Source organism: Callorhinus ursinus, unplaced genomic scaffold (assembly GCF_003265705.2).
Source record: "Callorhinus ursinus isolate GAN/ISIS: 27379988/994484 unplaced genomic scaffold, GSC_fseal_2.0 scaffold16, whole genome shotgun sequence".
NCBI lineage: Eukaryota > Metazoa > Chordata > Mammalia > Carnivora > Otariidae > Callorhinus > Callorhinus ursinus.
Window position 1 is genome coordinate 16,063,436 of NW_027397078.1, and position 23,095 is coordinate 16,086,530.

The 23,095-nt window shown below is 37.2% G+C and overlaps 1 protein-coding gene across 2 annotated transcripts in view; it reads left to right on the top strand.

Moving 5' to 3' along the window:
• The window catches only part of DMD (dystrophin), a 2,222,747-nt gene that overhangs the window by 809,105 nt on the left and 1,390,547 nt on the right, over nt 1–23,095 (top strand). For both annotated transcript variants that reach the window (XM_073901937.1, XM_025857655.2), the window contains exons 18-19: nt 3,504–3,627; nt 20,791–20,878. In XM_073901937.1, coding sequence (XP_073758038.1) covers nt 3,504–3,627; nt 20,791–20,878 — 212 coding nt within the window. The remainder of the gene's footprint in view (nt 1–3,503; nt 3,628–20,790; nt 20,879–23,095) is intronic.

Genomic DNA, 23,095 nt, shown 5'->3' on the forward strand with positions numbered 1-23,095 from the left:
AAAAAAAAAAGATAGGAAGGGAAAAATGAAGCAGGGGGGAATCAAAGGGGGAGACGAACCATGAGACACTGTGGACTCTGAGAAACAAACTAAGGGTTTTAGAGGGGAGGGGGGTGGGGGGGATGGGTTAGCCTGGTGATGGATATTAAGGAGCTCACGTATTGAATGGAGCACTGCGTGTTATATGCAAACAATGGATCTTGGAACAATACATCAAAAACTAATGATATAATGAATGGTGACTAACATAACATAATAAAATTAAATTTAAAAAGTGAAAGAACAAAGTATAAAAGGTAAGTAGAGTGATTGGCTTTAGGTAAAGAAGGGAAACTCAAATATAAGAGAAGGGAATGAGACGGGCACACACAGATAAGATTGAATATTTGGACATAGAAAGTGGAAGAAATTCAAGTCTGATAATTGCACTTTCATTGGTGGAGTAGAAAATGTCATCTGTTTATAGCTGTAGAAGGAAGATGGGTTAATGCTTTGAAAGCTCTGGAAAAAGTTTAAAATAGTTCCTGTGGAGAGTCAGGGTTCAAGGAGAAAACAGCTAAATATGGCTGGATGCTGGGTTCATTTGCAGCTGTTGATAATTGCTTTAGTTGGGTTCCCCAGGAGTGGATCTGGAGACAAAGATTTAGGTGCAAGTAGTTTATTGGGAGAAGTGATCCCAGGAAGTAAAGTGGGGGAGTGAGGTTAGGAAAAGAAGGCAGCCAATAAAGGATGATACTGGGTTATTGCTGGAGGCAACTGGAGTTGAACCTGTCTGGGAACCCCCTGAGGTTCTGTGTGTAGCTTTCATCATGATGGTCGTACTGAAAGGCAGGGGAGCTGGGATATTGATCTAGCTCTCTCTTGTTAAGGGTCACTCTGGTGGGATTAATATCTCAGCACTTCTGGCCTCCCCTGTGCACTGGCAAGTGAATGCCTAAAGGCAGAGAGACCCAGTGATATCTGCATTGTACCAAAGGAAAAGTAAAAATGCTTTTCTTAAAGGTTTCTGATGGAAAACCTGCACTGAATTTTGTAGGTGGCTGAGTGACCAGAGTCAAAGATTTGATTTGGTGAGTTAACATCAAAGAGAGAAAGAGAGGTGTTTAGAAGCATGCAATAGGACTCTATTTCAACATCACCATTATGAATGAAGAAATAGGAAACACGGTAACTAAACGTACAGGAGAAAACAAAGGTAGGGAAGATAACAATCACCATGATAAAATGAAAATCCATAGATATTTACAGTCCAAATGCAAATAAAAGTTTTTGACATTCAGTGACACGGAATTGGAGTCCAAGTCTCTGAATTCAGACCTCTGTTCCTTCACTTTCTGGTTGAGTACACTTTGCTCAGTAAATATTTGTCCCTGTGAACTAGGCCTGATTTGAGGTAAAGGATATAATGGTAAACAAGATGAATTAAGTTCCTTCTCCATGGTACTAACAGTCTGAGATCAATTCACTTAATTTCTTTGAACTTCCTTCTCCTTACACGAGCAGAGAGATTAATAATAACTCACCATAGGCTTTTTTAAGAACACAAAAAGAGAATATGTTTTTGGAAGTGTTTCATGTTCTATGAAGGTCTGTATCAGTTTAATTTTAAAACAGTAGCCTGCAACTAACATGCAAAACTTTATCAGGTTTATATGACTGAAAGCCCTGAAGTAAGAGTTCGGGAAATCACCTCCTGGGGCCCCTGGGTGGCTCAGTCGGTTAAGCGTCTGACTCTTGATCTTGGCTCTGGTCATGATCTCTGGGTTGTGAGATCGAGCCCTGCACTGGGCAACACACTGGGTGTGGAGCCTGCTTAAGATTCTCTCTCTCCCTCTCCCTCTCCCTCTGCCCTGCACCCTCTCTCTCAAAAAAAGAAAAAAATAAATAAAAGGAAATCAGCTCCTAAGTTTGTGGTTGTGGAGAACTGGCTTAGTGATAGTTTATGTGAAAAATTCTGAGATGTCTAGCTCAGTTTAACTTCAATGTGAGTTAAAGGTCTAATATGGAAGTCAAAACATTGATCAAGCTTGTAGGCTACATTTCCAAGAAGATAGTTTATTCCTTCCTGATTGTACTAAACACTACTGACATTGTCTCTTTAGGAGCCAAATTTTAAACAAGGTACTGACAAGCCAAGGCATTAGCCATGGAAGTAACTAGGAATAAGGTAGGGTACCCTCAGATATTTTCCAGTGTTTTTAAAGAATTGATTTCAACTATGTGAGGGTTGTCTTGGATGAGAAGATGTAGCATGGTGATAAAAGTACATTACTTGGTGTCTTAAATTTTATATCTGTACTTTTGTCCTATTTCACAAGCCACCTATAAAAACTGAATAAATATTTTTCTGGGGACCTTGTTGACTGTTGTTTTAATAAACTTGGATTAGATGATTTCTAAATTCTCTTTTCATAGAGTCTTTACAGGTGCTGATAAAATCTAGGGGTTCTTTCTCAAGACAAATGCACACACAATTTAGAATTGTGCCTGGAATTTCAAGTGATGCACAGACCTCCTCCTCCCTTGCAACCTGTCTATGACTCTCCTCCAATCTCTGCCTTACCTCAATCTGAATGACCTGATTGAACAGTTAACTCCCATTGGCTCCATAGGTCTCCACAATAAAAGAATGAGAATATCAGGGTATATGATTAGATGTTTATTGCAGCATAACCACACACTGCAAATTTAGTGGCTTAAGACAGAAGGAATTTATTTTTTCTCAGGGTTCTGCAATGTGGGCAGGGCTCTCTGGGTAGTTCTGAGGCTCTAAGTGATATCAGCTGGAGAATTCATTTGGCTATATTCAGCTGGTGTTTGAGATGGGTCAAAAGGTGAAAGAAAGCTTTCTTCACGTGCGTGGTGCCTCATTCACTTCCACATTGTCTCTCCAGCTGGCTATATCAAGCTTCCTTAAAGGGCCATTGGAATTCTTAGCTAACAGTTGCATTCTCAGTGCATGTTCTAAGAGGACAAGATCCACAGTGCAAGCACTTATGAAGCCTCTGCTTACCTTACACTTCCTAATATCCTGTTTGCCATAGCAAGTTACCAAATTCAGAGTCGGTGGTATTGTTGGAGACTACACAAGGGCATGGATCTCCAAGGTATGGTTCAATGGGAGCTACCGACAGGAATTTTCTGTTTGCTATAAGTACTTTCCAGAAAGAAAGAGGGTTATCTTGGGGAGTAGTAATTTTTCAGCCAGTGCAAACATTCAAGCCGAAGCAGAGTGATAGCTTATAGGAGATACTCTAGGGAGGTGATTGCTACCTTGAGCTTAATAAAGTGACCTCCATGATCATAAGACTAGATCAAAGCTAACTCCAAATTTTGAGCCTACATAACTAGGGAAGTGGTGGTGCTATTAACAGTAACAGGGGCATCAGGCAGGAGTCTCAGATTGGAAGGAGAATGGTAAATGTGGAGCAATTACTTTTTTTTTTTCATGTAGAAGAAAGAGATAATCAAGAAATAATGACCCTTATTTTTTCTTGTCTTAGGTTGGATGTCGATATAACTGAACTTCACAGTTGGATTACTCGTTCAGAAGCTGTGTTGCAGAGTCCTGAATTTGCAATCTATCGGAAGGAAGGCAACTTCTCAGACCTTAAAGAAAAAGTCAATGTAGGTTATGCATTATTTTTTATGTATTTTTCTAAGTTTTGCTGCTTGTAAACTCTGTGCTTTGTACTATCTGATTCTATCAATTGAAAAGATTAAAGCAATATGGAATAATGCTTTTAAATATATCTTTAAAGTACATTTTACATATCCAGCAGAATCAGAGTTTAGCTTAGAGAAATTTTTCCTGGTTCTGCTGTGACTGAGCAGGGATGCTTTTCATAAACCTTCTTTAAATTTTATAATATTTAGCTGTAAATTAACAATTTTATAACATTAACTCATATTGATTTTCCTTCATGTACTGTTCTGTCACCTCAAGGCTGAGACTTAGCAAGCTTGCAGAATAGAATAGACACTTAGAAATACTAAGGACCCTGTTTATGCTCTCACTATCATCAAAAAGTTATTTTTTATACTCATTAGTACTTGTAAGAGATTTGCATTGTCCAGATACTTATGTATTGCATTACCATAACTAAAAGATGTCCAGCCTTTTTCAATATTTATTTATAGTAAGATGTGGTTTGCTGTTTTTATTACCTGCTGAGACATTATAGTTGTGTCTTTCACAATAGGGATTTTTATTAATTTAATAGGAGCTGCTTCATCTTCAAGGACATTATCAGGGCTTTGATATTTCAACTTCTACAATTATAAAACATCCATTTTGAAATTGTTTGTGAGAGCATTTCTAATAGAGTGAATACGCTAGTGGGCAGGCTAAAGACACAAATATTTTGAATGTTAAATAATTTTAGCTATAGGAAGGCCACATGTGTGAATAACTCAGTTTCATGTTTCAAGCATTCAGTTTCCTACCAGATGAACTCTCTTAGATTTTTCCAAACACAACACTGTCTTAGATACAAGCTAATACTTGCTCTGCAGTTGGAACATTGGGAGAGCAAGAAATGATTTTCTTCTAGGAGAAAATACTCTATTTTTTAGGCTGCTTGAGGTAGAGAGGAGATGGTTCCATCAACATATCTCAGAGTTAACGATTTATAAATTGGGAAGTTATTTTAAAAGCATTATTAGTTATATACAGTGTTCTCTCATTAGTATAATAGACAATTATAAATAATTTTAAGAAACGAGCACTATGATGATGTTTTAGTTTTAAAATTAAACTGAAGCATAATATATATAGTAGAAAATTAGCAAAGTGTGTTATTTCAAAGTATATTCACTTGAAGTTGTGTTTTTTGTGATGATTGTGGAGGGAAGTTCTATTAAGTCGAAAACTGCTTAGAGAAGATGAAGTCTAAAATACATTTTAAAGTTCATGTGATGTATTTGACCAAAGTATGAGTCACCTTGGGCAGACATTTTATTAGCTAATTTAAATTTTTAAAAATTTATCCCAATAATCTACTTATCTGTTTGTCATCCTATTTCTGGATCTTAAAACAGCTCTGATCAAGCAGGAAAATTGAGTACCAGAATCTCAAGAATATAAATTCAAAAATTTCCTGTTATCATATGGTTACCTAGAAGCAATTTGCATTTAATCAATAGTGTCAGCAATGACAGACTGAAAGTGCTAAAAAGATGTACAATATTGTATGAGTGGTTTTCTGATGCCTTGTGAGTCACCTTTATCAACTTCTCTCATTTTCTGAAATAACATCATTCTTAATTGCCTACTAAAATAGGACATGGAATGATTTACCTAGACATTTCCTTCAGGCTAAATATATATATGTATTAATCCTTGAGAGAAATACATAGTAATGATGATGGATATGCAGTTTAGGCGTCCATTAATTTTCTTACTTCTTCACCTGACAATATATGTAACTTATTTTGAACACACGGGAGGCCTGTCTCATGAACTTGAGTGGTACTCGTTTTTAGGCATTAAAAGTGGCTAAATATTACCCTCTTTTTTTTCTTTCATTTGACTCCTTCATTCATCTATTACTTTCAAGTGTTTCCAGCCAATTAGAATGTTGTAGAATATTATCACTTCAGTTTTATATATTTTTAAAACTAACAATTTTTCTTTCTCTATTAGTCATGTGTTTTATCTATATAATTAACATAATGCACTTACTTAAAAGTTGAATTCCAGGGGACATTTCTACTCCAAGTGGTTCCTGGACAACCAATATTGGCATCATCTGTGACCTTATTAGAAACGTGTGAGTTCAGACCTAATGAATCAATTTGCATTTGAACAAGATCCACAGGTGATTGGTTTGTACATAAAGGTTTGAGAATCAGCATTCTAAGGAATCATCTGAGACTTCACCAAACTCCTAGATCCTTTACTTATTCTGTTTATGTCACCACAGTTGAGAAATTCAAGTGGAATTAACAGGTGTACCTACTCAACTTCTTGAATTGAACACATGGTAATGTAAGGTAGTAATTAAAACAACAAAACAATCTAGTCTTGCTGCAAGGTGGTTGTACACCTGTATAGTGTTAGGTCAACAGGCCTTGGGCTCTTTCTGGAGCCCGTGCTTGCTCGCACTCATACCAAATCAACTTTTAACAAAGTTCTGTTGGAAATCCTGAAGCCAATTAATTCTACATTTCTTTTAGGTCTATTATCTGGGTTTGCCACCCACAATATAGGTATCTCTATTCATCTGTGTTTTCTTGAATCTCCATCTCTCTGCCCTTCTTCAGCCTTGCTTCTTGGGACCTTCCCACACGTACTCTCTGTGCATTCTGAAGTCCTTCTTCCAAAGCAAACTTTCTGTCCTATGTACTCATTCTTACTTGTTCTAGTACTACATGGAAACCACTTTTACCCTCAAGAACACCACTAAGACAAGGGACTCCTTAACTCCCCCCACTCATTTATTTATTTATTTGTTTATTATGTTTAGTTAGCCAGCATAGAGTACATCATTAGTTTTTGATGTAGTGTTCATTGATTCCTTAGTTGCGTATATCCCCCACTCATTTAGAATTGCTAGTTTCCTCACTTCCCAGGGCCAATTCCGAGGGTACTTCTTTCTGTGTAAAAATATCTCATCCCTTGGCCATCCTGCTAGCCATCTGTTACTCACCATTTTGTGATAATATTTTCTCATTGAAGACTGGTACCAGGATCATATTCTTCTCCACCCACGTTATGCCTTCATTAAAAATCTCAGGCCATATTGGTTGTCCTGCTATCTCCAAAAGTTTCCGTTTCCCTAATCTGCTCAACTCAGCTACCTCCTTGCATAACTAGACCGTAGATGTTTGACTGCCAGACATTACTCTGTTTCAGAAATACTCTACTTACACAGATGCTTTGGTACTTCTTCATAGGCTTTCCATGCATTCCTAGTAAGTTTCCTCTCTCTTTCTCTCGACAATTATTTCAAGTTTTTAATGGGCATGGCAGATGACTTTCCCTCTTAGTTTATTTAAGATAATATCTAACAAATTATGTGTATTTGTGCTCATATTCTCTTTTCCCCCTCTGCCTTGGTGGAAGAGACTGTGCTTTGGCTGGTTAAGGCTAATCTGTGTATGTGAATGTGTGTGTGTGTGTGCGCGTGTGCGTGTGTGTGTGAGTTCTCAATATTTTACTGTCTATGTCATAAGGAATCTTCTTCCTTTCAGCCACACATCCATATCTTCAATAAAACCTTCCTCTCCTTTAAACACAGAGGAATATTTTTGCGTCTTAGTTAACTTCTCTGCAGGACTATACTCTATTAGCCTCTTTATCCTTCATGAAATTCTTTCCTCCCTGGATTTATGGGATACCATTATCTATTGGTTACTTTTGTACATTTCTGGTCGATTGTTCTATCTCTTTTTTTCCTTTATTATTGATATTCTACACAGTTCTTCCCTTGTTTTTTGTTCCCTGGATTATCCTCATTCCTTCCTATTCAAATAACATCTATTTTCTAATGGCTCCCAAATAAATATCATTAGCTTATGTCTCTCCCTTGAAGCCCAAGCCAGTTTATTTAATTGCTTAATAGACAACTTTAATTGGATATTTGCCTGAAAACTAAAATCTTATGCTCTCCCCAGCCCTCCTTTATTCTTTCTCTTTCCTTTCTTTCTTCTGACAGCCTAATCCAGAAATCTAAAAGCTAACTGGGTCATCTAGATTTATTTTTCCTACCATTTGCAAGTTCACCCTAGTTCAATTAATTTCATTCCCTTAACCACTCTTGAAAGTGTCCAGTTCTTTCTATTCCTAACACTACAACCCTGATTAAAGCTAATACCATGGGTTACCTCTGTTTAAGAAGACAATCCCTAGCCAGTCTTCCTTGCCACTAATACTGTATTCCTTTAGAGTTTTCACATCACTTTTGTCAGAGTGAACTTACTAAAACATAAATATTATCCTATTATGCCTCTGTTGATATTCATTTGAAAAAGCAAAAAGAAGCCACTGATAATCAGGAGCTGGCTGGGCACTTCAGTTAGTCCTTGGAGATGCTCAATGTTGATGTTGACTAGTGCTCACAGCTAGCCTGCGGTGTTCTCCTGCTGAATATGTGCAACAGCTCAGAATGCCAACAACAGACAAGGCCACTTCATGATTGTGATGGATCAAGACCAAAATGTGACCATCTTGTAATCATATTTCAATAGACCAAAAAATGGGTGCAAACCACCCCAAATGACTGCATATCCCCCATCTTCACTAATGTGACAAATGATGCTGCCTTACCAGTCTTGGTTGTAACCTCTCTACATTGTTCCTGCCATCTAGATAAAAATTTTTAAGATGCGCAGTCACAGAAGTAACTCCATTTACTTACAACATCTAATTAAAGGCAAAGCCCTGTTTCCTTGACTACTCTCCTCACCTTACATGTGCCCAAATCCAATCAACTCTTTCTAACCATCCTCTTAGAGACCTACCCCGTAGTTCTCTATTATGTGCCACCTCACCTGTTGCAACAACTAGATCAGCTTAACTTTGTTTATATAGGCATGTTCCTGGTGGCCGTTGGCGGGAAGGTGTTGACAGAGTCAGTAATTTCATGTTGTCTTTGTGAAGGCTACCATAACCTAATTCCTTTTACCTTATCCATATTGATTTCTGGCCATTCTAACGTTGATTAGATTGCTGGTTTCTAGAAATTAGCGAATGGAACTTAAGTTGATTTTGTTTCTTGTTTGTTTTGGTTGGTTTACTTTGGTTTTGGCATGCCAGTGCCTAATATAGTGCCTGGTTCTTAACATAGTTGATATTTGACTATATGAATAAGTGATTTTTTTTTTTTTTAGTTCCTCGGGCACATTTTAAGTCAGGTTCTGCTACCAACATAAAGGATATAACAACTTCTGAATAAACATCTGAGTGAATAAATTACTTTTTCTGTCAAAGGGCAAAACTTCATTATAGAATGTTAAGTGAATAGAAAATTAATTGCTTCTAAAGTCAGGGTAGGCCTCTGGGGAATCTGGACTTACTTTCATATTAATTAGAGAAGATGTCAAAGGAGGAGGCTTTTAAGAGATGCTGATAAAGAAGGAAGAAGAGGTCATAAAGTGTTTTTAATCAACTTAGAGAATCAGTAAACTTCCCTTCTTTGTATACTTTGCTTAAAACTTAATTATGTTTCTTTTTTCTCTATATTATACAACTCAGCTGCCTTTTATTTTGCACTTGACGTTATATATTTTAGAATTCATAATTTCCTGATATCTCTAAGAATTTTTATGGACCTTTAATATATTTTAAAATTAACCATACAACTGTAACTGTTAACTGATGCCTTTTTTAGCTCTGTCTTCTTAACTTGAAATTATCTGTACTAGATACATCAGAATCTGAGTAGTAGCTTCTAAACATATCATATATTGAATATATATTGGCTAAAGTATTTTATATTCTGTTAAGAAAACCCATTTCAAAAGTATATGTTCTATTAGAAAAAATAGATACTTTTAAGATTAAAGATACTGTATATGTGTACACACACATATACGATAAACAGAGAAACAGACAAACAGAAAAGCTGGATGAGTTTCCTGAGGACGACAGATTAGAGAAATATAATCATGTCTAGGACAGAGATGCTTTCCTGAATAAGGTGATCTCTAAGAGGAAATTTTAGTTATGGGTACTTACTGCTATAAGAAGCGTTGTACCTGGCAAGAATAAAATTGATGCCCTTCATGAAAGATCTTTCTGTAGAGGGGTGGGAACTGAAATCTGACTGCAGATACTTGAACTAATATTGAAGATGAAATGCATAGAACAAAATGGATGTCATGGTTGAAGAGCATTCAGGTGATACTCTTGGCCTTGAAAACAAGGGAAAAGCTAACAGATACAAATGTAAATATATATACAAATGTATCACACACACACACGCACATACATACACATTCCTGTCTCTAAATATACATATTTATGTATCTGTCTATAGAAAGAGAGGAGAGAGAGGGAGAGAGAGAGAGAGAGAGCCATGGAGGAGGAATAAAGACTGAAGATGCTGAACATTTGAAAATATCTGAGAAAAAATTGCCCCAAAATCTGTGAGATCAATAAAGAGTTGTTGATCTTATTCTCTAGTGATAACAAAACATTTCAACATGTCAGTATAACATGACATGATCTGAAAATGCAGGAACAACTTAATTAGGGTACTTTAAGATGTGATATTTCTACTAGCCAACTAGAGCACTTGTTTTTTTTTTTTAATTTAAATTCAGTTAACGAACATAAAGTACATCATTAGTTTTTGAGGTAGTGTTCAGTGACTCATTAGTTACATGTAACACCCAGTGCTCATCACATCAGGAGCCCTCCTTAATGCCCATCACCCAGTTACCCCATCTTCCCCACCCACCTGCCTTTCCACAACCCTCAGTTTGTTTCCCAGAGTCCTCAGTCTCTCATGGTTTATCACCCTCTCTGATTTCTTCCCATTCAGTTTTCCCTCCCTTCCCCTGTGGTCCTCCTTGCTGTTCCTTATAATCCACATATGAGTGAAACTGTATGATAGTTGTCTTTCTCTGATTAACTTATCTCACTTCACATAATACCCTCCAGTTCATCCATGTCAATGTAAATGTTTATCTGCTCCTAAGTTCCAAAGAATCCTGGTTAGTACCATAGTCAAGAGACCTTCTCTTTTCTGAGATTAAGAATTCCTCATATCAGGGAGGTCATACGATACATGTCTTTCTCTGATTGACTTATTTCACTCAGCATAACACCCTCCAGTTCCATCCACGTCATTGCAAATGGCAAACTCTCATTCCTTTTGATGGCTGCATAATATTCCATTGTGTATATATACCACATCTTCTTTATCCATTCATCTGTTGATGGACATCTTGGCTATCTGGACACTTGACAGTCATTTTTGTGAGCAGGTACTCTAATCTACTCTTAGGCCAAGATTTTTCCCTAACTTTTTTTTTTTTTAAGATTATTGAAATCACCATTCATTCTGATGCCCACACGTGGCATTTTGGGACGTTCTCAGTTTATGTCATTCCATTGGTTACAGCTTAGTTATTTCTGGATTTCCATTGTACTATGTAAGAATTGTCCCAATTTGGGAAATAAGTTATTTGCAGAGCCCCCTTTCATCTTCTCAAAATCCCTGAAGGGTAGGTATCTTTACTGTTACTTTACATAGAAAGTATTAATGCTCAGAAAGGTTGAATCACTTTCCAAATGCCAAACAGCTGGTAAGCAATGGAGACAGAATTCAGACCATCTGAGAACAGAATGACTCCAAAACTTCTCGTTACCTTCTTGACTGTCTTCTAGCTACGCTAAATTTTCTCATTTTTTTAATCAATCATCTATAGCTGTGTCTGAAATGAAATGTTTTCTGGACTCTTCACTGTCTTGTTCATACTCCTCAAAGCATATTTGAAAACATATCTCTATTTTCCAATATTCCTCTTTAAATCGATGTTACCTAACAGAACGCAGATATCCTGTAAACACTGATACGTGGTGGCCATCAAATGCTTCTCTCTCAGACCTGTCTCTGTATTTATACACCAGTTACTCAGTTTCTGTATAATAGACATCTGGCAAGGTGGTACAGTAACTGAGCTCTACACAGAGTTGAAAGTCCGCTTATAGACTGTCAGTGTGCATTCTGAGTAACCAAGCATTCCTTCTGATAGCTTGGTGCCCATGCTGCATTTCTGGTTAAATATTTTGAATATCATCTTTGACTACATCCAAACTATGAGGTCGCCTTTGCTGTGAGTTGTAGTCTGATATGTTCAAAGCTGTTGATTAATTTCCTTTGAAATACCCTTAGAACAGCAGAGTGTGTTTGAAAGAGATCTGAACGTGTAACTAGATTATTGGGGTTCTAATATTGGATCTAAAACTTTCCACTTCTACCATCTTGTATATATGACTTAATCTTGCTGATGCTCAGTTTTCTTTTGTGCAAAAGAAGATAAAATACTACTGATTCCCTCTACCCCACCGAATTATGAAATACATATTTGTAACTTGGTACACAGTATAAGGAATTCCGTTTTTATCATGGTTATGTCGGTGTTTTCAAATATTTAATAAATCTCTGTGTGCCTCACTCTGCTCCTCTGCCAAATTGTGAGGGTAATAGTAGCTACTCCATACATTATTGTTTTCTTGTGGTTATTGCTATTATATGTATATTAGAATAACTAGAATAATGTGATTTAACCAAACTAGATACTTAAGCTAGTTATCACTGAAATAATCAATTAGACGTTTTCCTCTCTGTGAAGAATACTGATTATTCCATTAGACACTTAGAATAAAAATATTATGATCATGACATTTAGAAAGCCAATGATAACTTCTTTTCATCATTTATAAAGACGACATTATGTTCTGATTCTACTCTTTATATAATTTAATATATAAATAAAAGCAAAAACTCCATGTAGTTAAAATAGAAACCCCTTTGATAGGAAAGGGTAACTCGAACACTGTTTAACTTGGAGAATGCCTGTTTGTTGTTACTGTTCTTGTTCTGTTGTAGTGCATGTATTTTTTACTTGTCTCTCTCTCTCTCTCTCCACCCCCCTCCCCGCTCCCCCTTTGGCTGCTGTAGTTCAAATGTGGAATACCCCACATCCTGCTATAGCTCTTGGTACTTGTGAATGTTACATATTTACTTAGAATGTGCTTATTTTTTCTCTTCTAAAGTACTCAGAGTCCTTTACAAATAAAATTACCTTTTAATGGAGAATAAATGTAAAATATTGGAAAACATGTGCCAATAAGCCGCCTTACAGGAACAGAATTTAGAAGACAAAAACTGAGAGTTGAGAAAAATCTAAATTTTGGAACTTCTTCTAGATTCTTACCTTTAACAAGATGTGGCTACTTTATTTTCATGGACTTTTCAATTCTACTAGAAAGTTAGGATCTCCAGGGTTGTGCAAATACTTTTGTCAACAATTTTATAATGCCTTTGTGAAAATGACTTTCAAGGTAACCCAGAAGTTTCACCTGCTAATTGGTATGGAATCCTGGGAGCATATAATCCCCAAACACCACAATCTCTGTGATTTGAAATTTTCAAGTAGAATCCAAGATATTAAAATGTGTCTATCACTTTTAGAGTTTCCCTACTGATGAGATGAACCTGAATTTTCATTTGCTGCCCTTGACAGCATAACATAAAATATATATTTTCAAGATAGTTTTGAGTTTTTTTTAAGTATTTATACTCTATCATAGCATTTTCATTTATTTTGCTAAATTTTGATTAGTATTTTATACATTGCAGTTTTTTTCTTAATAGGATATATTCTATTGTCTACGGGTTTTTTTGTGTTTTTTTAGCATTTTGCATTCTTTTTTTTAATTTAAAATTTTATTATGTTATGTTAGTCACCATACAATACATCATTAGTTTTTGATGTGGTGATCCATGATCCATTGTTTTCGTATAACACCCAGTGCTCCATGCAGTACGTGCCGTCCTTAATACCCATCACCGGGTTGACCAATCCTCCCTGCTCCCCTCTAAAACCCTGTTTGTTTCTCGGAGTCCATAGTCTCTCATGGTTCATCTCTCCCACCGATTCCGTCCCCTTCATTTTTCCTTTCCTTCCCCTAATGACCTCATGTTCCACAAATAAGTGAAACCATATGATAAATGACTTTCTCTGCTTGACTTATTTCACTGAGCATAATCTCCTCCAGTCCCATCTATGTTGATGCAAAAGTTGGGTATTCATCCTTTCTGATGGTTGAGTAATACTCCATTGAACATACGGAGTTTCAAACATGGAATCTGAATGCAATAATTTTCTGAGTCACCTCCACACTGTTTTCCAAAGTGGCTGTACCAACTTCCATTCCCACCAACAGTGTAAGAGGGTTCCCCTTTCTCCACAACCTCTCCAACATTTGTTGTTTCTTGCCCTGTCCATTTTTGCCATTCTAACTGGTGTCAGGTGGTATCTCAAGGTGGTTTTGATTTGAATTTCCCTGATGGCTAATGATGATGAACATTTTTTCATGAGTCTGTTAGCCATTTGTATGTCTTCTTCAGAGAAGTGTCTTCTCATGTCTTCTGCCCATTTTTTGAATTGATTATTTGTTTTTTGGGGGTTGAGCTTGAGACGTTCTTTATAGATCTTGGATACCAGCCCTTTATCTGTAGTGTCATTGGCAAATATCTTCTCCCATTCTGTGGGTTGCCTCTTTGTTTTGTTGACTATTTCTTTTGCTGTGCAGAAGCTTTTTATCTTGATGAAGTCCCAAAAGTTCATTTTTGCTTTTGTTTCACTAGCATTTGGAGATGTATCTTGAAAGAAGTTGCTGTGGGCGATGTCAAAGAGCTTACTGCCTATGTTCTCCTCTAGGATTTTGATGGATTCCTGTCCCACATTGAAGTCTTTCATCCATCTTCAGTTTATCTTTGTGAATGGTGTTAGAGAATGGTCGAGTTTCATTCTTCTGCATGTGGCTGTCCAATTTTCCCAGCACCGTTTTTTGAAGAGACTTTTTTCCATTGCATGTTTTTTCCTGCTTTTTCAAAGATTATTTGACCATAGAGTTGAGGGTCCATATCTGGATTCTCTATTCAGTTCCATTGGTCTATATGTCTGTTTTCGTGCCAGTACCATGCTGTCTTGGTGATCACAGCTTTGTAATATAGCTTAAAATCGGGCAACGTGATGCCCCCAGCTTCATTTTTCTTTTTCAACATTTCCTTGGTGATTCAGGGTCTTTTGTGTTTCCATACAAATTTTAGGATTGTTTGTTCCAGCACTTTGAAAAATGTCATTGGAATTTTGATCGGATGGCAATGAAGATATAGGTTGCTCTGGGTAGCATAGACATTTTAACAATGTTTATTCTTCCGATCCATGAGCATGGAATATTTTTCCATCTTTTTGTGTCTTCTTCAATTTCTTTCATGAGTGTTCTGTAGTTCCTAGAGTATAGATCCTTTACCTCTTTGGTTAGGTTTATTCCAAGGTGTCTTATGGTTTTTGGGTGCTATTGTAAATGGAATCGTTTCTCTAATTTCTCTTTCTACAGTTGCGTTGTTAGTGTATAAGAAAGCAACAGATTTCTGTGCATTGATTTTGTATCCTGCCACATTACTGAATGGCTATATGAGTTCTAGTAATTTGTGGGTGGAGTCTTTTGGGTATTCCACATAAAGTGTCATGTTGTCTGCGAAAAGAGAGTTCGACTTATTTGCCAATTTGAATACTTTTATTTCTTTTTGTTGTCTGATGGCTGTTGCTAGGACTTCTAGTACTATGTTGAACAATAGTGGTGAGAGTGGGCATCCCTGTCGTGTTTCTGATCTTAAGGGAAAGGCTCTCAGCTTCTCCCCATTGAGGATGATATTCGCTGTGGGTTTTTCAGAGATGGATTTTATGAACTTGAGGAATGATCCCTCTACCCATACACTCTGAAGAGTTTTAATCAGGAAAGGATGTTGTATTTTGTCAAATCCTTTTTCTGCATCAATTGAGAGGACCATATGGTTCTTCTCCCTCCTCTTATTAATGTGTTCTATCACACTGATTGATTTGCAAATGTTGAACCACCCTTGCATCCCAGGGATAAATCCCACTTGGTCATGGTGGATGATCCTTTTAATGTATTGTTGGATCCTATTAGCTAGAATTTGGGTGAGGATTTTGGAATCCATATTCATCAGGGATATCAGTCTGAAATTCTCCTTTTTGATGGGGTCTTCGCCTGGTTTGGGGATTAAAGTAATGCTGGCCTCATAGAATGAGTTTGGAAGTTCTCCTTCTGTTTCTATTTTTGAAACAGCTTCAGGAGAATAGGTATTATTTTTTCTTTGAATGTTTGGTAGAATTGCCCAGGGACTCCATCAGGCCCTGGACTCTTGTTTTTTTGGGAGGTTTTTGATCATTGCTTCAATCTCGTTACTGGTTATTGGCCTATTCAGGTTGTCCATTTCTTCCTGTTTCAGTCTTGGCAGCTTATAGGTTTCCAGGAAGGCCTCCATTTCATCCAGATTGCTCAGTTTATTGGCATATAGTTGTTAATAATTTCTAATAATTGTTTCTATTTCCTTAGTGTTAGTCGTGATCTCTCCCCTTTCTTTCATCATTTTATTAATTTGGGTCCTTTCTCTCTTCTTTTGGATAAGTCTGGCCAGTGGTTTATCGTCTTATTAGAGAACCAGCTTCTAGTTTCGTTGATCTGATTTACTGTGTTTCTGGTTTCTAATTCATTGATCTCAGCTCTAATCTTAATTATTTCTCTTCTAATGCATGGCCTAGGCATTGTTTGTTGCTTTTTCTCTAGTTCTTTAAGGTGTAGAGTTCGTTGGTGAATTCGGGATTTTTCTATTTTTTTGAGTGAGGCTTGGATGGCTATGTATTTCCCCCTTAGGACCGCCTTTCCAGTATCCCATAGGTTTTGGACTGATGTGTTTTTGTTCTCATTGATTTCCATGAGTTGTTTAAATTCTTCTTTGATTTCCTAGTTGACCCAAACATTCTTGAGCAGAGTGGTTTTTAGCTTCCAAGTGTTTGAATTTCTGCCAAATTTTTTCTTGTGATTGAGTTCCAGCATTGTGGTCTGAGAACATGCAGGGAATAATCTCAGTCTTTTCATATTGGTTGAGACCTGATTTGTCACCCAGTATGTGGTCTATTCTGGAGAAAGTTCCATGTGCGCTCGAGAAGAATGAGTATTCTGTTGTTTTAGGGTGGAATGTTCTGTAAATATCTATGAGGTCCATCTGGTCCAGTGTGTCATTCAAAGCTCTTGTTTCCTTGTTGATTTTCTGCTTAGATGATCTGTCCATTGCCGAGAGTTGAGTATTGAGGTCTCCTACAATTAACATATTGTTATCAATATGACTCTTGATTTTGGTTAACAGTTGGGTTATGTAGATGGCTGCTCCCATGTTGGGGGCATAGATATTTACAATTGTTAGATCTTCTTGTTGGATAGACCCTTTAAGAATGATATAGTGTCCTTATCTGTCTCTAATTACAGACTTTAGTGTAAAATCTAATTTGATAAAAGAATTGCTACCCAGCTTTCTTTTGAGGTCTGCTGGCATGGAAGATGGATCTCCATCCCTTCACTTTCAGTCTGGATGTATCTTTAGGTTCAAAATGAGTCTCTTGTAGACAGCATATGGATGGGTCCTGTCTTTTTATCCAATCTGCAACCCTGTGCCGTTTTATGGGAGCATTTAGGTCATTCACATTGAGAGTGATTATTTAAAGATATGAATTAATTGTCATCATGTTGCCTGTAAGACATTGTTTTTATAGATTGTCCCTGTAAATTTCTGTTGTATATCACTCTTGGTGTATTTCTCCTTTTATAGAATCCCCCCCCTTAATATTTCTTGCAGGGCCAGCTTAGTGGTCACTTATTCTTCCACGATTCTGCCGATCATGGAAGCTCTGCTTGTCTCCATCCATTCTAAATGACAGCCTTGCCAGATAAGGTATTCTTGGCTGCATATTCTTCTCATGTAGTACCCTGAATATGTCTTGCAGGCCTTTCTGGCTTGCCAGGTCTCTGTGGATAGGTCTGATGTTATTCTGATATTCCTCCCTCTGTATGTAAGGAATCTCTTCCCCCTAACTGCCCTTAAGATGGTTTCCTTGGTTCTAACATGTGCGAGTTTTGCTATTACATGCGGGGGCATTGGCCTGTTTTCCTTGATCTTGGGAGGGGTCCTCTCTGCCTCTGTGACACGAATGTTTGTTTCATTCCCCAGATTAGGGAAGTTCTCAGCTACGATTTGCTCAAATACATCTTTTAGTCCTCTCTCTCTCTCCACTCCCTCCGGGGTTCCAATAATTCTGACATTGGAATGCTTCATGGTGTCACTTATGTCTCTGATTCTATTTTCATGGATTCTGAGTTGTTTTTCCCTGGCCTCCTCTTTTCCCTTTTCATCCATTATATTGTCTTCCAGGTCGCTTATTCATTCTTCTGCCTCACTTAACGCTAGCTTTTAGATTATCTAGATTAGATTGGATCTCATTGATAGCATTTTTAAATGCTGCCAATTCAGCTTTCATTTCTGCCCTTAGAGACTCTATGTTGCCATTAATTGATTTCTCCATTGTAGCCATTGTCTTCACAATTGCTAGCCTGAATTCCATCTCTGACATCTTGGTTATATCTGCATCCATTTGTAAATCTGCAGCATAAGTCATAATCTCTGAGTCTTTTCTATTTTGGGGGTTCCTCCTCCTAGTCATTCTGTTGATATGTGGTTGAGGGAATGTATAGAGTCCAAATTATTGACCAGAACCCAAGCAAGATGCACCTGTTTTCTAGGGACCTTAGGGTTGCTGGCCTCTTGTTCTCCCAGCCTGTCTTCTGGGGGAGGGACCTGCCGCACTGTTATTCAGGCAACCCTGTTTGGGCGGAGTTGCCCTGCCCCCCTGTAGCGGGGGATGGGCTCGGTGGGAATCAGTTTCTGTGGTTCTTGTTCTCTGGCGCTTTCCCTGGTGGCTTTCTGTGTCTTTTCCACGAGTCAGAGCAGAAGAGACCATTTCCAGCCCTCTGCCTCAGAGCAGAGAGACCGCAGTCTGTTCTTCAGTGAGCTCTCCTGGCCACACTATCTCAGTTTCTGTCCATGCTGCTATAAACAGCAAGGTCCTGGGTTGTGTGCCACTCTGCAGCACACCCAGTTCTGCCTCCAGGTCGGGGCACGTCTCTGCCCTTTGTGCTTCTAAAACCACCAGCTTTGCCCAGTTTGCACGCGTGACCCTGCCGCTCTGGGTTTCCGTCCTGGGGGGCTGCCCTAAAGTCCTTTACCTGACCCCCGGACTCCGGGTTTCCACCCCGGGGGCTGCCCTAAAGTCCTTTCCCCGCCACTACCGATCTGGGAGTATGTGCCCCGTCCCCAGCGCACGAGGCTGTCGCCCACCGGCGGCGTAGGATGCCCACCGGCGGCGTAAGATCCCCACGGCCAGGCTCCCTCCTGCTGCCGTTTATCCTCCAATAGATACTTGCCCGAGGAATCAGGGCTCCCTGCTTCATACCTCGAAAACAGCCATCTGTGATATTTTGTTTGTAGAGATCCAGATCTTATATCTCAGGCTGATTTTTGTGGGTGCTCAGAGTGGTCTGGTAGATATCCAGCTCGATTCCGGGGACCAGTTGGCATAAGATCCCCTACTCCTCCGCCATCTTTTTCCTCCAGCATTTTGCATTCTTGACCCTGAATCCAATAATCCCAGTTCATGAAACTCTGTCTTAAATCAATTTTAAAATCGTTCCTTTTAATTGTGGTTGTTTCTTTAAATTGGAGAATCATTTTAAATATTTTAGAATGTATGGATTATAGTATGAGCATTCCTATAATTTGGTGTGCTTGGGAAATAGTCTAGTTTAGCAATAAGATGATTACTTATTTCTCTCAATGTATTTCTGTTGTTGCCATAGTAGCTTCATCTGTATTTACTCTACATGTCTGTCTGTCTGTCTTTATTGGCTTTCAAAAAGGAAGGCACTAGATCTGCACTGTAGAATTACAGTTGGCAGTTGACACATGGTAGCTTTTTAAATTTAAATTTAATTATATTGATGAAAAATTAGTTCCCTCAGTCACACTTGCTACCTTTCAAGTGTTCAGTACCCACATGTGGCTAATGGCTACTGTATTGGACAGCACAGATCTATAATATTTTCATGCTTGCACAAGGTTCTATTGAACAGTTCTGTGCAGAGTGTGCACATGTCGATTACAGGCCTCCTACCTGTACTCCAATATTATACCCTGTAACATTTGTTCAGAGACCTATAGATCGAAATAAAATTAAAAAAATAGTTAGATATGGAATAACCTCCTGTCACAAACTCAAGTGAAATCTTTGTATGATGATATTTTTGGGTCACAGGAGTATTGCTCCAACTATATGTTAATGCTTTAAATGCTTTAAAGCTTGCTTTTTCTGCAGGTAGTTATGTTTTAGGACATATAACATAATGTTATAGCCACATATTTTTAATGGTTATGATAATACAGTTCAGTTGTATCATAGTTTAACATATATATTATGTATATGTAATATATATCTGTAGAGACATTATTAGCTAAACCCAACAGTATTAAATGCTAGATTTTGTTAATTCAATTCATTGTGGTTTTGTTGCTCAAAAATTAAGTTAGGAGAAATGAACAAAAGAATTTAGAGAGCTTTTTGAAGTTGAATCTATTTTTCCTTGAAATGGGAGAACTTTGAAAGTTTTAGAGAGAAAAATTAACCTGTAGTCTTGTATTTTAGGTAAATATGGGTTTTTTTCCTAAAATATTCATCTAGTGTGCTTTTTCCTTTTTATATACTTACAAGATTTTCTGTTTGATTTTTAATACAGAATACATACTTAGGATATTAGGAGTAATTTCAGTGGTGTGTATTTAAAAGACAAATTTAAATTTTAATTATCTGTCTCTGTCACTTTATACTTTCATTGTTTCTTATTATTTGCTTTTTTTTGCAGCCTTATATTACAGTGCATCAGAAACTATTGTGTAAAAAAATATTAAGAGTAGAAATCTTATTAAAAGTAGTAGCAATTCAGTATGAAAATGGTTTGTGCTTTCATTGTCATTTTGATGCTTCTGGTGCCAAGAAACTTGAGAAAAAAATCTTTAGATTCACATGATAAGCTGACAGAGTGAAATATCTTAAGGCTTGAAAGGGCAAGTAGAAGTTATAATTACTGTGTAGCTTCACAATCTTTATATTGAAATACTCACCTTTGCTATCATGCTGCAGGCCATAGAGCGAGAAAAAGCCGAGAAGTTCAGAAAACTGCAAGATGCCAGCAGATCAGCTCAGGCCCTGGTGGAACAGATGGTGAATGGTAATTACACGGAGTTGATTTAGATAATCTTCTTAGGGATTTGATAAACACATAGGTTCATATTTATCAGCTGAATTATATCAGACAAGCACTTCCTGAATGCAAATTTAAATTAAAGTGAGTTTGTGAGCTTTTTTTTTATTCTTTCTTAACGCTAAGCGAATTATTAGAGGAAATTCATCTTTGAGTCCAGTGGAAGAAAATGGGATGTGCTAGAATATTTTATCAATCTGTTGCAGAGAAATCAATTTTAATGCAAATCCTGCTAGCATTTGTCCAGATAATTTAAGAAAACAAGGTTTGCAGAAATCACTGGAAATGTAAGCAATCATATACTATATATAAACTGACTGTGATCTGATTTTAAGTAATTCTTGCAATGTATTTTTCCAAACAGACCAAAATTATGTGTAAGGCTTCATCAGCATACCTGTGGCTAGTAATGTATTTGACATTTTCTATGTTGTTTTTCATTTTTTTTCCAACTCATTTTACAAATGTCTTCTCAGGGGAAACTTTATTTTTTTAACTTCAGCTGTTTTTGAGTAAGGTAAAAGTACAAAGCTAACACATTTTTCTTTTTTTTCTTATTTATTTATATAGGGCACCTGTGAGCAGTGGGTGGGGGTGGGAGGTGGGATAGGCCCAGAAGGAGAGAGAGGATCTTAAGCAGGCTCCATGCCCAGCACAGAGCCCAAGGTAGGTCTTGATCTCAAAATCCTGAGATCATGACCTGAGCCAAAATCAAGAGTCTGATGCTTAACTGACTGAGCCACCCAGGCGCCTCTTGCTGTTTTTTTTTTTTTTCAAATATTTTTTTCTTTTTTGAGAATGAATTAAAATTAGTTTTTCCTAACAGTGCTTCAGAAGCTGTCTGAACAACATGTTATTGACATCGGTTTTGAACACACTTCTTTGAAATTGTCATTGTCATACTACATTCATTTCCAGATATAAGTAATTTATGAGAATCAGGGATAATGCTATTTTTCAAACAAGATTTTTTTTTTTTACACATTTCACAGGATATGTTTACAAGAGCATAATAACAAAATGTAACAAATGTTTTTGTTGTGCATGTCAGCTTTTTCCAGGACCTTCCTGCATTCTGGAGCATAAATATTGTGTATGAATTAGTTTTTGCCTTAATTGTCATGTTGGCATTAAAAAGTTCAGTGATCTTCTTAGGAAACCAATTCATTTTTTTTCTTTTAATGAGCCCCATGACTGTATTTGGTTAATAATAAAAACAAGCAAACATGACAGCTGAACATTGTTTTAACAAGTTAATGAATATATAGACAGTGCAAAATAGTGAAAGGTTGTTGTTGAGCTGTATGTTGCTGGGTGGTGTAACTGATGAATTTGATAACAGCATATTCATATTAAATGTAATTTTGTGATCTAAAAAATAGGCTGGTAGCCACTACACAATTTCCCTGTAGCAACTATATTGTCACTTTCTTATTTTTATAAGCCACTGTAAAATCTACACTTTTAAATGGTCTCTTTTCATAATCAAATGTCAAGCATACCTTAACTCAGATCATTGTTGAAAAAGCACTTAAAATTTAGAAGTGTTGGGAATGATTTTTTTGGTAATTAAAACCACATACTGGTTTAAAATGATCATATGATTAGTGATGATGTCATTTTCTAGGTTATTGCCCTCAGAGCTCTAAAATTAGGAAGCATGAAGAAAAATCAGGACATACATTAGGTCCCTAATAAATATTAATTAGTGAAATTCTTCTTAGCAAAGCAAAGTTAAGGCAGTTACTTAGATAATTTTGGTCAGAAAATAATAATACTTTTGAAGAAAAATGCTAACTTGTGTGGAGAGCAAAGAGCAATAAGAGCTAGGGGTGTGATTTGAGACATTGCTCATAGGTTTACCATATTGATCAAATTTTAAGCTTCTCATGTATTATGCCAATAAAGATAAGGCCTGACTGTTATGTGATTAGGCTCAAATTTTGGCTATACCTAGAGCATAGCTCTGCTGCTCCATTCAATCACTCAAGGATTCTGTTTGTTCCTTTTTTCGATCTTACACAGAATAAATTTCATAACATTTTATGTAATTGTGCAAACTGTGAGTGAAGGCAGACACACGCCTAAGTGCCTGGAGTACCTCTTTCCAGGTATATTTCACTGGGACCCCTCACCCTAATTAACAATAGCTCTGCTGGCATAGAACCAATAACTGGAGTTTAC